At 43.6% G+C, this 17,560-nt stretch overlaps 1 protein-coding gene across 12 annotated transcripts in view; it reads left to right on the forward strand.

Moving 5' to 3' along the window:
- LOC144098323 (uncharacterized) overlaps nucleotides 1-12,469 on the forward strand; it is a 94,871-nt gene extending 82,402 nt beyond the window's left edge. For all 12 annotated transcript variants that reach the window (XM_077630881.1, XM_077630876.1, XM_077630882.1 and 9 more), the window contains 4 exons: nucleotides 883-1,163; nucleotides 2,967-4,697; nucleotides 9,444-9,618; nucleotides 12,311-12,469. In XM_077630881.1, coding sequence (XP_077487007.1) covers nucleotides 883-1,163; nucleotides 2,967-4,697; nucleotides 9,444-9,585 — 2,154 coding nt within the window. In that variant the 3' untranslated portion in view covers nucleotides 9,586-9,618; nucleotides 12,311-12,469. The remainder of the gene's footprint in view (nucleotides 1-882; nucleotides 1,164-2,966; nucleotides 4,698-9,443; nucleotides 9,619-12,310) is intronic.
- Nucleotides 12,470-17,560: the final 5,091 nt, after the last annotated feature.

The following is a 17,560-nucleotide window of genomic DNA, read 5'->3' on the forward strand; positions in this document are numbered from 1 at the left end:
CATGAAGACAATGATGTGCCTAAATGTTCCCTTCAATACTTTCAAGTTGTCATGATTCACAAAGTGTGGGCTGTTTAATCTATGCTGCCATGTGCTATGCTAACAACATGTACAGTCATGGGCAGAAGTTTGCGGGATGCAGATTAGCGGGAAAAAATTAACTCCTTCATTGCTCCGCCAGCCAGTCAGATGATATTCTTCTACCAGGTGGAACACGCATGCCTCCTCACGCTTCTATTCTTTTCATTGGGGCTGTTGTGCCTAACCACCCCGCAATAAACTTTCTTCCGTGATTCTTCCGTGAATTCGCGACCCGCACACTTCTGTCTATGACTACAATGCAAAAATGTACAGGGAGGAAATCCCCCATGGGCATAGACGTGAGCAAATCTTTGGACATAATTAAAAACATCAGTTATCTTATACTAGACAATACCAAAATGAAAAATATGAGGCAATGGCATGGGGGCAGTTGTCCACCCAGCTGTAGTGATGTTTCATTTTGGGAATTTTCTCTTTCTTTTTTTTTTCAGGGAATTGCAATCAGGTGTAAGTAATTTTTTGCAGATTTCAGGGAATTTGAGCAAATTTCAGAGAGATAGAGAGAAATTGACAGTTTTCAAGCTGCTCCAGGGAAAACGTGCCTGAAACAGGAATATTTCAGTCTAATGGAGGGAATTTTCGGTTACGGCTTGGAACATCACTGTCCAGCTAGCAGTATCTGCAGTAGCTGTATGTCACGTGACATGACATACAGGCGAGAAGCCAAGTGTCACTCCTGTATGTTCTTGCCTCATAAAGACATTTCATGCACTCGTATTTGTGTCTCTGCAACCAGCGCAACGGGCACCCTTTTTTAATTTGTCTTGAAATTTGTTGCAGAAACGTGGCCGCCTCCAAACAGTCAGCGCAGTGCCTGGTGACGTTCGCCTCTCGCCCTCCCTGGCCTCTGTGTCTGCACCAGCCAGCCCCATCAAACACCGTGCGGTCCCCGGTCGGACTGCTTCCCCTGGTGCAGGCTGGACTGGCTACGGTGCAGGCTATGCCCCCAGCAACATCTACCAGACCCGCACGGCATACCGCCGCCAGCAGTACCCAACACTCACTGGCTCTGGCTCAGCGGGCTCCAGTCCCGTGCCACTCAAGTCACCGTACAGGGACAGGTACGGTTGCTGTCTACTGCAGTCCAGCCTATACTGAATGGCGATTGCTTAGGAGTGGCATTCCACACACTTCAGCGAGCTATAACGAAGCTGATCTGTAACAAAACACAGAATAATATTATATCAAGGAACATTGTTACTGCATCTAAAATATATGCAGTTATTTTCACGAATACTGGATTAGACTGCTGCAGGAATGCATATCCTTGCCTCTGCCACTCATGGCACTGCCGCTCAAGCCCTTTGAGGCTTTGGTAGTCTTGCTTTTTGGTGTACTAGAATTGCCATGAATAAAAGTACTATCTATCTACATATAGCCTCCTCCTCAACCTTGCGGCATTAAGTGCATGTCAATTGTGCAGTCAGATTCAGGTACGTAGTCATATTTAATGTTATCACCATCTTATCTTACCGCATCTTACCCATACCATTTCCCCTGCAGTTCTGATTGCGGGTGCTCCCATTCTGCGCAGGCTATCTCTTTCTTCCAATTCTAGCTGGATAACTTAGATAAGCTGTCTTACCTACGTGGCGATGCATGCAGTGTACAATCTACATAGCTGTCTATGTATAGAGCGTGCGCTTATAGTGGAGCACTGCACGCAATTGTCTATGAGGGCTTGATGTTAATGTAGGTGTTACTTGCATTCTTGCTTTGAAGGAGTTCCAAGAGGTGGCGCTGAGGAGCACATATGCTAGGTCTTTGTCAAAAGATGGCAGCAACCTCTAATATAGCGATGCCAATTTAATGTGCTTGGTGCTAGTTGGCACTGAGCCACCTTCTACAGATGCTTCATGCAAACACCTGTTTATGGTGACTACACAGACATATTTTATCATGCTAGCTGTTAAGGGAAAGGTTCTCGGCCAAATGTTTGTGTCGTCATTGGAAAAGATCGTCTACGCTGCCAAGCGTGACCAAGAGAAGGGGAGCAGGGGGGCACCCTGTACGAGGTGCCACCCGACAGCCCATGCCTTGTGCCTAACGCTCAACTTTCCCCAAAGAAATGGAGCAAAGGTTTGCAGGAAAGGCATGTTTGTGTTCGTACTTATTTAGCACCTATGCAGCCATAGGCGGTGGGGAGAGCATGGGGAGGGACCCATATGGGCATCCTGCATGGATTTCATCTTTCTGTGCGCAATTATTATTGCATGCCAGCTAGCGCTGGTTCTTTGAATTACCAGTGGAATAATCACCATTCAATTTTTGAAGCCTGCCCTGTCTTTGACAAGCAAAATTTAGGTGTGCTGGCATGTTAAGTGGGACTTGGTAAATCGGCGCAAATTTTGCACTCTTTAGTGCAGTTTGTGCATTGGAGGTGGGCTGCAGTGCTTGTAGAATCGCATGGTATGTGTGGACCTGTGTTAATTTTGTGCATGCATGGAGTACTGTGCCCTTTTAACTGGGCAAAGCATCCTTTGTAAGCGTAGACTGTGTTTCAACTCTAACTTATATAGATCTTTGCAAGAAAGGCTCCCTGGGCATCGCCGTATTGCTCACTGGACTGTCATGTGCACTTTGCACTTGCTCGGTGGAAGCATCAGAGGAACTGGTCTGTAATAGTCCAGAGAGGAGACGACACACTCGCCCGATGTTCTCGAAAGAACAATGCAGACAGATGGCAAACTTCATGTGTATCACACTTTCGTGACGTATCACAATAAAGCTTACGGTCCCATTCACGTGAATTCTAATTCTGCGAGTGCTTTAAGGAATGCACTGAATGGTTGAAATAAATTGTTTTAGATAGCATTATGTGTGCCTTTAGATAGCATTATGTGTGCCTGTGTTCCACTGCGCAGGTTTGAGTCTGGCCTGAGTGTAGAGGGGAGCAATCTGTACAGTGTACCGACGCAACGAACCAGCCAGGCATTTGACAGTCAGGATGACCTTGTGACTAGCAGCCCTGGAGAGCCACAAGATCTGGGCTTGGTGTCCAGGCACAACAGCCTGGAAAGCAATCGACGCCATCACCGCCGAATTGCTGGAATTTCAGCACAATCTGCGCTCACCATCAAGCGAGACTCAACAACCCCCCTTAAGCCTGCTCCTCCAGCCTGGACTGGCCCTTCCTACTCGCCTCCCACATGTGCACCAGTGCAATGTACACCACCACAGTGTGCAATAGTCCAATGTGTGCCAGTGCAATGTACACCGCCACAGTGTGCACCGACATACTGTCCACCAATGCAGTGTACACCTATGCATTGTCCTCAACCACAGTGCACACCTATGCATTGTCCTCAAGCACAGTGCACACCTACGCATTCTCCACAAGCACAGGGTACACCTATGCAGTGTCCACCAGCGCAGTACCCACCAATGCAGAGAATAGAATGCCACCCACGGCTGCCACCGCACCTTCAACAGCAGCACCACTCAGCCTCGCCATCTCAGCAGCGACGGGCTGTCTCCAGCTCATTGTCCTACCCCGAAAACTTTCCCCCACCGTCGACCCCAGTGGTTAGCAGCAACCATTATCACCCAAGCAAATCCCACTCGTATCATGAAAACATGGTGAGGCACATTGATGAATGTGGAGTGCCCGTGTTTGTCCCTGTGGACAGCGACGGAAGCTTGCGCTACCAGGATGCGGTGCACCGTCCTGTCGAGCCTATCACTGTATATCACAAGCCGCCAATGCCGCCAGCCCTCATCCAGCACCACCTTGCTCACCGAAAGAAGCTGCAGGAGGTGTGTGGCGACAGCTTCCCGGGCAGGCCGCTGTCCAGTATGTCTGCTGCTAACTATGCGGCATTTCAGCGAGTTCATCCAGATCCTTACCTCAGCCAGCCTACCAGCCCAACTGGCTACAGTGCAGCTCACAATGCCAAGTTGGAGACACTACAGGAGGGACACAGTGGCTCTTATGGCAACCAGTGCTTGTCTGTGACTGTGTCTTCTTCAAGAGCATTCTCTTCGGTCACTCAGTCCTACAGCACTGAAAGCCTGAAGCATCGTGCCAAGGACTGGGTGGAGACTTCGCTCGACTCTCCACTGCCTGCGAGAAAGCCATCAAAACAACAGGAGCCACCGCCTTCCTCACCGTCTCAAGTCTCGATGCTGTCGTCTGGAAGCGAAAGTCTGCCAGAGGCAGTTCAGGGTCCTGCAGCCACCTTGTCTCGCCATGACAACTGTCGAGACGGCAGGGCAGCAGCAGCAGAGAGCCCTCACTTTGAGAGGGAGAAGATCTGCTCTCCCTTGCCTCAGCCATTAAGCCCGAAAACAATGCCTGGAGTGGAGCTCAACATAGTGACATTGGGGCACTTTCAGCCCTACTGGGAAGAGACCAAACCATATGAGATCTCGGACTTCTATAAGTACAGTACCAAGCACCGCAAGCCATCTGGAAGCCAGGACTCGACAAAGAGTCCCAGCCAATCTGGCAACTCAAGCGGTGTGGTCTCTCCTGTGCTAACGTCCCCTCTTGCTGCTGAGGGTGTGTCCAGGGAGCGGGATGAACAGCTGGCCCCGCACTCTTCACTTGCTGAACGCATGAAGATGGTGGAAAGGAGTCCTCCAGATGGAATGGCGTAAGTGCACTACTCGTTATCACTGCAGCACTTGACACCTCACTCTTACTCAATTGCAAAGCAGCATTTCATTGCATTTGTGTCCAGTAAAAGAACATATTTTATCTCATGACCTGTATTGGTAGCTAAACCTGGGCTCTGTCTTCTTTTTTTTTTGTTTGGTTGGTTTTAGGCATTACTCTGCTTCTACATAACTTTTGTCCCTGGTTGCAAAGCCAAGTGCTGTGCAACAGTGGACTTTTAAGATTTGCTTTAAAGTTTATTGGAGCACTTTGAACGTTGAAGTTTAAAAGTACAGTCTACTTACTTTTATTGACTATAATTTTTTCGTGTCACTTGAAAACTCCTTGCCCAAATAAACAAATTTGGCTGTGGTGCTGAGAAACAGTGCAGAACGGTTATTTATTTTTATGTAATTATGTAATTTTTCCACATAGTATTCTCGTTTCCTCAATGGTAGATGGCATCCGCAACCTATGACATTGGAAACATGATATAAAGTTTATATAGTAATCATATGAGGCTCTATGGCCACAATAACTGCCTGCCACCTATATGGCATGCAGTGGCAATAACGAATGATTCATTGCAAAGGACCAGTGTGCCATGACTACACAAGGAAAGGCACACAACACAAAGTTTTCTTGCGTATGCCTTTCCTTGTGTGTCGTCGTTGCGCGCTGGTCCTTTGCAGCGAACCCTTACCAACTTGCCCAGATAGCTGTGCTGGCAATAATGAGCAAGGCGCTTACTTTCTGCAGGGTGGAAAATTCTGAATTACGGTGGTGCAGAATAAAGAATCTGTGAAATTCCGGAAATGCAGAATTAAGAATCCGTAAAATTTTGCGGGAAGCTTAAGGTTAAGGTGCCTAAAACTAAAATGTAAGTTTATTTTTTGAGCACATGTGTTGCGTGCTGCAAAGGTCCATCTTCTAAAATGGAAGGTGGCTCTTACTCGTACCATTTTGCCATGTTCTTTTCTCGTCTGCAGGTGCAAAAGCATCAGTTGTCCTTCCTTAGATGGATTCTTTGTTTAGATTGGATTAAGCCTGTTGCGGTGCAGACTGGGGCCTATTTTGCAATTCTTTAGGGCAGCCCCAAACTGCTAAATGTACCTCATCATAAAATAATGTTTTGTGTTATCTGCACTCAAAGAATGGCGCTTGTTACACAAGACTGCCGTAATGACTGCAATGAAAGAGTGTTGGAGTTACTTCTATTCATTCAAGCCCAGAAAGGCAGAACATCAAAATCATCTTCACCTTGTTTGTCTTGCTTAGAAAGAAATGGTTCAAGGTTTCTGCCACTGGTTTTCAGTTGTCAAGAAGTTTTCAGGTTAACTTGTCACTCAGCAGCTAGGACTAGCGATTCTTGAATAATTCCAGGCGCACTTGCAAACTCCAACCCTTTTTCTGGTAGAAACTTCACCTGCATCGGATCCTCCTACGGCTATAGTTGGCCTGAACAGTTTGGGATTTTGTTATAAATGTAATAATATTTTTCAAAACATTTTCTGGGGATCTCAAACTCCACTTCTCGTTGTATTCTTGCAAATAAGGTAAATTAGCCATTTTCCCATCATTCTGTCATCCCTAATGATGTCCGTAACAACAGTTGTATTGGAAAATGAGGATTTGACTGCCAACACAAAATTGCGCGGAAAATGCTTAAATCCGAGATGTTTTGCGGAATCGCGGGAGTTTTAAAAACACTGTAAATAAAATAAAACTGGTCACATCTATCAGATACCAGCAGCTGCTTTGGCCGGCAGTAGCACTGCCAAAGGCAGCATAATGGCAGCCTGCCTTTCTGAAATCATTAGAAGAGTAATGAGAAAGCATGGTTAAACCATGCGAGAAATGGTGACAGGTTGCAAGAGAAAAAAAAAATTTACACTGTGTGAAGTTTCTCCTAGCAAAAATAACAAAAATGACGTTATGTATTTTGCTCAGTCCTATTTGTAAAGTCTAGCTCCTGGTGACATAGCCAGATTACTTGAGAGCCGTCAAGTTTTAGCATAGCATGGTGAAATCGCCGGGAGTCATTGCCTCTGGCCAGACTGTCTTTGCCAATTTAAAATATAAATTCCTACTAAAACCTCAAGTTCTGCCCGTGCAATTGTCATAATAGGGAAAGGTCTGTAAGATTATGCCAATATTTTTATACGCATCTCCGGCAGCAGACTGTCCTTTTAAAGCAGTTCAGAGGAACCTATTAATAACTAGGCTGCAAAGCTAAAGTACTTGCGTTTTTGTTTTGTTGTTGCCTTATAGGAAATGGTTGCTCATGGCTTGTTCTATTTGTATACATATATGAATGCACTGAATCTCTGGATGCACAGCTGCTGTAGAGTTACAACACTGCATGTGCCAGGGCCTGGCCTTTCAAGTAGGCCCATACCTGGCCTGGCTCGCAGGTCAGGCAGTGCAAGTTTCTTCCGAGCCCGGAGTGAGTGCGGCCGCTTCAAAGTGGTAGTGCTGGCTTCCAGCCTCCAAAAAGATCAGAGTAAAAAAAATTAAGATATAATTTTCTTGCATGGCTATTGTAACTTTTGAACGTGCAACATTTTCTTGCTTATATTGTGATGGACAATGTTTTTTTTTAAAGAGCACTAATAAATCATTCCACTTTCCACTTATTTCTAAGCACGCAGCAAGTTTCTTGATGTTTCCGGTACTCCTTTCAGAGCAGTCTTACATGCAGCATGAGAGGAGTTTAGCTGGACAGTCTTGTTCTCAGCTTTGAATGCTCCAAGGGGTGCACTTGCATAAATCTTTTTGTTGCACTTTTTTTTGCATTTATTTGTCACAGTGTATGTGCATACTCTAAATGCTTTCTTAAACGATTGCAGCAAGGGCCAGTTTTCAATGCTGTAGCATCCACTGTATGAGAACTCCTCCAGGTTTCTGTACATAATCCAAGCGTAGCAGGGGGCAACAGAATGTTAAGGGGGGGATGAGGTTAAGAAGTTTGTGGGTGTACGATGGCTGAACCTGGTCAAAGGACAGGGTTAATTGGAGAGACGTGGGAGAGGCCTTTGTCCTGCAGTGGGCATAGTCAGGCTGATGATGATGATGATGACGGTGGTCCATCTCCCAGCTGACAGGGTAGCAGGGTATTTGAGCAGGGTTGAGACAGCTGTGCCAATTAAGCCATTTTGATACGAACACAATTTTCTGCACCATCCTGTGCCAAAAGCATTAACTTGGTCGAAGTAGCACCAAGCTGCACCAAAGGCCAGGTGCTCCCAACACTATTTTATGTCCATTATGTTGCGGCTTTGTGGTTCTAGTAGGGATGGGTAAATATTCAAAGTTTAGAATAGTTTGCGAATAGTACTTGCTATTCAGTTAGCACCACATTTTATTATCTAGTTACTTGATTGACCCTGCTGATTATTCGGAAATGGGGAAATGGTCTCTGTTTCTGCACTTGCAGCCAGCCATCACGGCGTTTGTGACCAACCCTCACTGCACATTTACAGCATTTTGCACTTGTCAGATCAGTTAATGTGGCATATTTTTGTAAAATTGACTACAAGCACGAGGCAAAAGCTCACGAGTGGTAATATTAGGCCTTTTTTTTTTGCATAAAACCAGTTTATTGACAGCCGTCGATAGCCAGAGCAGATGGCAAGGCTGCTGCATGCTTGCGGGTCGGAAAATGGCCTAGCACCATGCAGCTCATTGTAGCGTCGGGCCACAATGTAGTCAACGGGTGGCAATGAATGTGTCGTCGAGAAAGCGAACTAACACCAGTGCTGCCATCATTTTGGATCGCTACTATAAGACACACGGCACATACAGAAATGGGTCTTGGGGAGGGCAGTGCAAAGCTTACGTGTGTGCTACTGCAGTCGGTTTGCGGCAGCTGTCTTCATCTTACATAGCTTTCTATTAGAACCTAGAAACTTTGGATTTTGAGCCACAGGGGGCGAGAAAAAGGCGGATGACAGAAGCAAAAGCCCCGGAACCAGCCCACGTAATGGCGACTGACGTGGTGTATCTCTTAGTGTAGTTTTGTTTTTGCGCTTTCAGCTTGCGGCACATTTTTGGCCCGTTGCACAGCTTGCAGCGTGGAAAAACTGGCAAAATCTAGTCAGGAGGGGGCTTAGCGGTTCATGCCCCTCTGAGAACAGTGTGCATCTGACGCGGCAGCCGGCTCTGCTTCTAGGCGTCATGAGCGTAGAAGTGCGCTTGTGGCATGATACACGGCGTGGCCTGCGGCCCACGCCAACCGCTGGTTGATGGTGCAAATCTTCACGGGCCCAATTTCCATATGTCCACATTTTGTCTCGGAAGCCTTTGAAGATAAGCGCTGACAAACACTTGACCTATAAGAGTTGATCTTGCTGTGTGAAAAATTTTTGAGCTCACCGATATTTTGAGACATACAGAGTTCGTTTTAATGCTGCTCATGCTTTTAAATTGCTTGAAAATGCTGATATTACTGCTCCAAAATGCACATTTTTCTGCTCCAAGAGCTGCTGCAAAACTTATTGTGGCTCTCCCATCCCTGTTCATGCTTATGAGACTGAGCACCTTTTGTTTCCCGACCCAGTGACTAGGTTAACCAAGTTGGCACAGGCCACGCCGGGTTGGTTAAGAAGGGCTGGGCCCTAATAAGTAGTCCTGTGCAGTGCTCTATACAGAGGGCACACCTTTGTTACATGTCACTTGGTTAAAATTTCTTTGTTGCCATAGTTGCATAAATCAAAATCAAATGCATTGTTCTCTCCTTGTGCAGTGCTGTTGAGGAACCACACACCAGCCACAGTGCGGACAGCAGTTTGAACCTGGACAGATCATCAGTTGCAGATGCCTTCCACGAAGAAATGATTGCATGGTATGAGGACCAAGACTCTGGCAATAAGGCAACTCTTGTTTGAATGAAGGCAATTCACAGTTCGTAGACAATTCAGGCAAGTGAACGCATCACCTCTCTTTGCACTAAATACTTGCTGCTGTAATCAGGTGCATGCATGTGACAGATGGCAGCTTCCCTGTGAATGTCTAATAGTATCATGCTGCTGCTGCTGTTTGTACTAAACAGCTGGGGCAGCTGGCTCTTCTGCTGTTATTGACCCAAGTTTTTCATGGCAGCACCTCATAGCTTGTGTGGTGTGAATATAAGAAAACCAAAGAAAACTTGGTAGACGAATGCAAAGTTTTCTATTTTTATGGCCACCATCACCACATTGAAAAGTGTTTCAGCAGTGATTTTGAACTAGCAGATTACAGCCTTGATTTTATCCAGTTAAGGGGGGCTGCAGCTTTCAGCACCAACTTACATTTTCTGATGGATTTTGAAGAAAAGCTTTCTGCATGTTAGTAATGGTTTTGAACATATGGGCAAAAAGGCCGCCACGATCTGGAAGACGTTGAAGTAACGAGCGTTAGCTGTCTGGTTTACTAGATGAAGAAAGCGAAGAACGCGCCGCTCGTCTCGAGAAACTAAATGTAATACCCTTTGAAACGGGGTGGATTGCCACCTTGCTCAGCTACACGTGCACGCACGCTGCGTAGCGGAACGATCGCCGCCTAGCGCCATCTATCAGAGAAATTACGATGCAAGTCTACCCATTGTCGAGTTTCCCCCCTCAAGATACGTTCCTAACGGAATTTGATTTGTTTGGGGGGTCAAGTTGGGCCTAGTATTCGCCTTGTGGTGCGATATGGTAACACTTCAATTAGTAATTGCATGTATACAATGTTTACCTATTGTTTAATTGTGGTTTTATTTCTATACCACAACCCATAAGGTTTTATTTGCCTACCAAATTTGGTACAAAACTGTCCCTGTTGTCGGAGTATATATATAGCGCAACGAATGTATACATGTATAGCGGTCCTGTAACAGGACAGTTTTCCTATCCATTTTAGGATATTTTTTAGTGAGGGGGGGGCACAATCAATTTTAATGGCCGCCATCTTGGATTCTATAAACCAAAACTATGCCGCCATTTCGTCCCCTGACGTCATACTCACGTAGTTCCATCTCTATCCACCATACATGATGTCATCATTGGCATGCGGCAGATGGTTGTTTCTACAACGCTATTGTAGATGGCGCTACAAGTCTCAGTGCAAGATGTGCTGTTTTCTAGTTGCAGCCTCAGATGGCGCTTTGATCTCAGGGTGGTAGGAGACCTCACGAAATCTCAAAACATGATGAGTAGTTGCTGCCCCAGGCGGCGCTGTGATCAAGGGTGGTAGCAGACCCCACGAAATCTTGAAACGTGATGACTAAGAGCTAACGCTCTTAAAATTTCAGCATTCTATTTGGGGAACTTCTTTTCCTACAAATTTTTCTCTTCTACACCTTGTGGAAATCCTGCAGACTCGATAAAATGTGGTAGGAGACTGATTCAACATTCTGAATGCATGCTATGCGTGATGACAACCTTGTCATTTTTTTTTAGCACAACACATTTTTTTGTTTTGTTTTTCACAATGCAGTTGGCAAAGATATGTTTCAACCATAAACAAGGTGCCACTCCTAAAGCTACAATCCCTCAAAATGAAAAACCAAGATTGTCATCATATATATGGAGTACTGCAAGTGCAACAAAACAAATGGGGGCAAAATAGACAAAACAGTCGTGAAGAAATCTGATCCACAAGATGGGCATCTAGTCAGAAAATTGCAACAGAGAAAAAAACGATGTTTCAAGTATTTGCTAAATACCACTGTGGTATAACAAAGGCAAAAGCAGCGCTAAATTCGAAGCAAACCACACAGAAAGACTGACAGGACGGGCGCTACGGTACACTGTGGTATACGAAACAGTTTTTTTAACATACTTCCCGGTGGATTTGAGCAGGGAAACTTTAAAACAGCATAGAAAACGAGGCATACGAGCAGATACAATGGTTTTGAAAACAATTTTTTTGCCCATTTTTTTTCATTTGAAACAGGTATCCCCATTGAGGAATGAAGTTTTTGTATTAGCCATAATGCGAGCATGATAATGACATCAGATATAGGTCAGCTGGGTTTATGGACGTAGTGTCAGACAGTAAACACTGCAAACAGTTCATACTGACCAAGCTCAGCGTGGCAATTTTCAAAAAGTTTGTGACTATTTCAGAATGCTTTAAACTGAAAAGTCTTTCGATGTAAGCATATTGGAAATACCTTGACAGTACTGGGTTAGGGTGGTATAATTGTTTCTTAGATATTCCAGACTTTCAGGTGCTGTTTGATTTTTGCACCTTGCCGAATGGGCTTGTAGTAGAGCATTAGCAGTGCCATGAGCGCTTTGTTAACATGCTACATGGATGTGTGGTATCACAGATATGCAGGTACTTCTTCCTGCTGGAGCTGCTGGAGGTATTTGCTGAACAGAAATGAGTTTTAAAAAAGTTCTTGTGAGACTTGTGCTGAAGTTTCACTGTGCAAATTTTCATGCTTCATAATGAGCCAAGTTAGAATTAATAATCCCTATTTTTAAATTTTAGGCTTATGCTACCTGTGTAGCATTGTGTGGCTTGCTCTCCACAACTGCTAGGATACAGGTTGAGCATGTAGATGCAAAAATATAGAGCAAGAGTTGTGTACGCCTGTCTTGCAGAATGCTGCAACTTATTTGTCTTTATCTTTTTCATCCACAGGTGCTATAGAACAAGAAAATATTCATCTTTACATAACTGGGACTCGCAAGTGAGAGTTTTATTCAAAACGGTGTATATAATTATTGTTTTATGCAAAGTATTTATTGCAAGCATCATCATTTTTTACAAATAAATTTTATATTCTTTGTAAATACATTATTTTGCTCTCTTGTGTGCATCTGTGTTCTCGTGAATGATATTTGCACAAGTAATTTTACAAAATAGCAAACCAACGCTTGTGTGCTAGCAGCTTGCATGAAAGACGGCTTATTTTATGATAGGTGTACAAAACTGCTTCTTTCGTTGCTGCGAGTTGGCCTTGATTGAGCCATTATTGAATTTATTTTGAAATGCACCACTCTTGTGTGCACTATCAGCAACATATGAAATGTGAACGAGAGAACTGAAATGCCAACACAAAAGCACGTACATATTAGTTCCTGGGGAGGAAATACAAGTGAGGTTGATTAACACTTCTAAAGGTGTATTTACGCCTTTGGAGGGAAATTAAACTACACTAGTATTGAGCTTCCGCCGGCTAAGATTTCATTTTGCTGATTCGTGTTGCAGTTGTTGCTGATGTACTGTCATGTGCAAAAGTCATATTTAAGACTCGCAGTTGCATGGTTCACTGCTTTTGCGGTGCCTTTGGCGTTTACACCACACTGGAACGCCAAGCATTGAAACAAGCAAAATGATATGCCTCCGGATGAAAAGTCACCGCCTCGTCAGTCTGGGCAGTAGGCACTGCTGGAAAGTGGCACAGTAATCAAGTCTAACCGAAACACTAGTGTTATAGACCACTTTTGCTCCCAACAGTACTATCCGCTGCCATTTTAGGGGTGGCTAATACCTTGCGGGAAAGTAATGCCTCAACCTTTTTTCTGATATGTAGTGTATAGATTTAGGCAAATATTTTATAGATATGTTTATTCTTGCTTGTTGTATTCCCTCATTTTCCTGTGTCAGAGCTAATAGACCTTTACAACATTGTTGAGGATGATATAACAGGTTAGAGGAAAAGCAAAGAGGTCAGCTTGATGCAGCCTGCTTTAGTGTGCACTTTCCATTTGGGGTAGGGGAAGGTGGTCAGTTTGTACACATGATGACTACCTAGCTGACATTTTCATCGCTGGTAGTTCCATGCTGCTTAAAAAGGCATTTAAGGTGATGACAATGTTGCTTACCTTACGTACTGTTGCTTCACATAATAGTTGACTTGTGAAATAAACGACAACATCATTCAGTATGTTCTCTTTTTATTAATTGTTCATGTGGTTTATACTTCTTTTGCAACATAAATATACAGAACGAGATCATCAGCATAAATACTTGATGCTTCTCTGGTACGCAAACAAAACATTACTAAAGCTCATCACAACACAGCATAAATATATCTAGAAATGCAAACAGTTGAATTTGCTTTCAAACTTGTTAATTCTGCTTCGTAAAGCATGCTTTGACATGTCATTCAGCTGTTGCAAAGCAAGCTATTATTTGCAGGTCAGTTTTTATTTTGCCCATGAATTGCAGTATGCAGGTTTGAATTAAACAAAAAGAACTCTAAATTGAAAGAAACTGCATTTGTCGTAAATGACACAAACAGCACCAAGGAATGTATGGCAAATTGGTTTTGCCACGAGCTGAAAAATAACAGGCGACTTATGACAAACTGAGTTTATCACAAGGACTACGAAGGTGTCTATGCCACAGTTTCAAACAGTGCTAGGAAATGGGTTAGACCGTGGAATACTTCCAAATTTTCCATTATAAATGTGCAGAGAACTGTATTGTCTTTGCGCAGCACAAATGCGACGTCTCACTCTGTGCTTGCCATTACATTTGAGGCTGAGCGGTAATGCCAGAACTCTACATGGCTGTGGTCCTAGAGGATATTACGGCAAATATGCATGCGATAAGTGGCCTCCACTGTACCACGCCTTGTGACATCACAGCCTATGATGGCATTTGGATTTTGTGTACGTGCTTAACGTTGCAAAACCACTTTCCTTTTTCAGCTTTCTCTGCAAAAAAAATTGCTGAGAACTACTGTGTCTTAGTTTTTCTATGGGCGGCTGAATTTTTAAACAATTAGGCACCAAATTTTGGTTGCGTTTTCTTTCTTTGCAATGATGTGCAAGATATTAATAAACAAGCTGCCATGTGCAATTTGCTTTTGCCAGGTAAATAATTCATAACTGAATTTTTCCTCTCGTGTTGTTTTGTTTAAATAGCCAAACAGTGAATATGACATCAGAGTTCAGTAAAGGTCATATGAAGCATACAAAAAAACTGATATTATAGCTGCTTGTTTGTTCATTGCCATTCCGGATTTTCAGGCAGGCTATTGCGGTAAATTAAAATGATGAAGCAGTGGTTATACCGTAGTTTCTTTGTGTCTCACATGTTCTGAACTGTACTTTGATGTCATAGCCACCGTTCAGCTGTTGAACCTGGACTTGAAAGAACTTGAGAGAGAAGAAATTCAGTTCTAAATAATTTATAATGCATGGCAGAATTCCAGATGGCGGCCTATATATACTAATGTCTTAGGCACCATTCTAAGGAAGAAAGCGTGCAGCCAGAAGTTTGGTGACCATAACTCTTCCCTTCTATGCTGTTCCTGATATGACTAGATCTCTGGCTGCTCAGTTCATGTGATACTGCCAGTTGTTCACATATGACCTTTCACTCCTAAACTGTACTGCTGTGCCTTACTAGTAAGGCAAGTTGCTGTGTGCAGTTTCAAAAGCATTGGCACTGCTTGAGTAGCATCTTCTGCATGGATAACATGTAACCATGCGGCATAGATATGATGTTTCACTTACAGGCAAGATACTGCCTGTCGCAGCTAAATGCCCATGGCATATTTCCTTTAAATGCGTACACAGTAAATGCTTTGTGTATGTTCTTCACAGGCTTCACGAAGAGCATATTCAACAACACACGGCCACTTGTGGCTGTTGGGTATCAGCACAAGCTCTGGCACATGCAAGTTCAGATGTGTCATTTTCTAGATGATACGTATTGCATGGCTATCTAATATCTGTACAGTGGAACACATCGTAACCACACTGAGCAGCGAACCTGGAAATAGGTCATGAAGCTCTGTCCTGAAGATTTCCAAATGGCATTATGTATTTTTATATGGTGCGTTGAAACAGAGGCTTACTTTTTTCTTTTTTTCCTCTATGCCCATCGTCTGCCTCCTGTTGTGAAAGGCAAGGTCACCTGACATGAGCTCCTGTTACATAAAAAGGCTCTGTTCTGATTCCTGACCAATTTAAATATTGGCATGTCATATGTAGAGCTTAACATCCAAAAGCAACACATGGGCTATGAGGGATGCCATAGCGGAGGGCTCCAGATTAATTTAGACCATCTGGGGTTCTTTGATGCACGATGACATTGTTAGCACACAGGCATTATTTGTATTTCATCTCCACTGAAGTGCGGCCGGGATTCAATCCTGTAACCCTGAAATCAGCATCTGAATGCCAAAGCCACTGGGCCACCACGACAAGGTTCCCTGTTTAGTGTTACACTGTCAGCAAAGTTCAGTACCGCAGAACGTTGGACCAGTTGGTAATACATTGTGATGCTAGGAGGCAGCCTTGTTGCCAACATTGCTCAATGTATGATTTACTGATAAAGTGGCATCATGTGCAGCTTTCGGGCACTGCTTTTGTAGCTGAAATCGTAAGAGGCACTTACAGCAGCAAATCTGCTGTAGCTAAATTGTTGCCAGCAGTGAACCTCTGCTGCCTTTTATCACAACTGGTAATGGTCAGCAATAAATGCAGTGCTATCACAGGCAGTAGTGCCAAATTATGTGAAAAACAATCTGACTCACTTGGACTGTTGCGTTGTTACTGAAAACGGGCATAAATACTTCTAATTCCTTGGCTGGTGGTTGTTGGCCTTGCATGGCAGATTTGTACATTAGCATGCTTGGCTATACTGCTTGCTTATTTTCTACAAAGTAGAAAAAGAATACTGGTAAGTTGTTTGCAACAATGGCAGATGAAATGTGTAAAACCTTTGGCTTAACAAGAAAGATGCCATGTGCGACCAGCAAGCCAAAAGGCCAACTACTTTTAAAAATTTTTGGGCACTTCAGCTTTAGCAGATGGTGCCGTGGTTGTTCCTCTTGCGAAGCTGTGCTTAAGAAGTTAAAGGGACCGAACACTGACCAAAACGTGTCATTATATTACGGCGGAAATGAAAAGATCATGTCTCGAACTTTAAGAATTGAGCACCACAGTATCGAAGAAATGAGGATTTATAATTTTAATTTGGCATTGAAAATCACATAAAAAGTCATCTTGTGGCAAAACTCGCCATTATCAAAGCAGTCCACCACATGGACACATCTCGGTAAAATACTGCTAATTTGTATGAAGTGCACAGTGCTTTTTTTCTTTTAGGCGTGTTCGTCATGTTTTATTGTAGTTTACACCCTCTCCAGTGCGCCATTAGATGAAAAGCAACACACTCTTCACATCGTCGACCATGTGTTTTTAGCTTTTGTAACTAGATGGTGCCATAGTGTTTTGAATTTCTTGGATGAAGCGGCAACCACGGTCTTCTGTCGATGAGGCGTAAATCCCTGTGCCATAACAGCTTTGGGTATGGAAACTGAAATGGACGCTACTCCATATACTAAATATATTTTATTACTGTCTGGTGGGTGAGATTTATATAAGTTTTTGTTACAGCGCTTTTGCAGACGTGCAATCGCCATTGCGCTCTCTGATCATGGTTTTCAGCATCGGGATATATAAAAATGGGCACATGCACTTATTTAAAAATTGTTGATAAAAATTTCCTACAGCGTTTACAATAAAACCATAGCAGAATACAGCAGCTTAGACAGCAAGCTTTCCGTAGGGCCGAAAAAAAAATTTCAGTGTTCTGTCACTTTAAATTACTGGCAGGCGACAGCGCGCTTCAATTTATTTTTATTGAAATGGGGAACTACTATCAGCAATGCCCACTACGGAATGCCACCTGTGGAAGAATTTTGGGTGTGAATGAGCCAGTGGTTTTGGAAAGGGAAGCACTTAGGCTTATTTATGCAGTGAAACATTTGTCAAAGAAAGAAGATTGTAAAGAAGATTTAACTATTATATACAATTATTACCTTTGCTTCACCTTTTATTTTTGTAAACATGCAATAAAAAGGGCTAGATTCCCTGATTAGCAACAGATGCGTGCTAGAAATGTTGGTGTTGCTGTCACTGTTACCTG

The sequence above is a fragment of the Amblyomma americanum genome, chromosome 7 (genome assembly GCF_052857255.1).
Source record: "Amblyomma americanum isolate KBUSLIRL-KWMA chromosome 7, ASM5285725v1, whole genome shotgun sequence".
NCBI classification, from domain to species: Eukaryota; Metazoa; Arthropoda; class Arachnida; order Ixodida; family Ixodidae; genus Amblyomma; species Amblyomma americanum.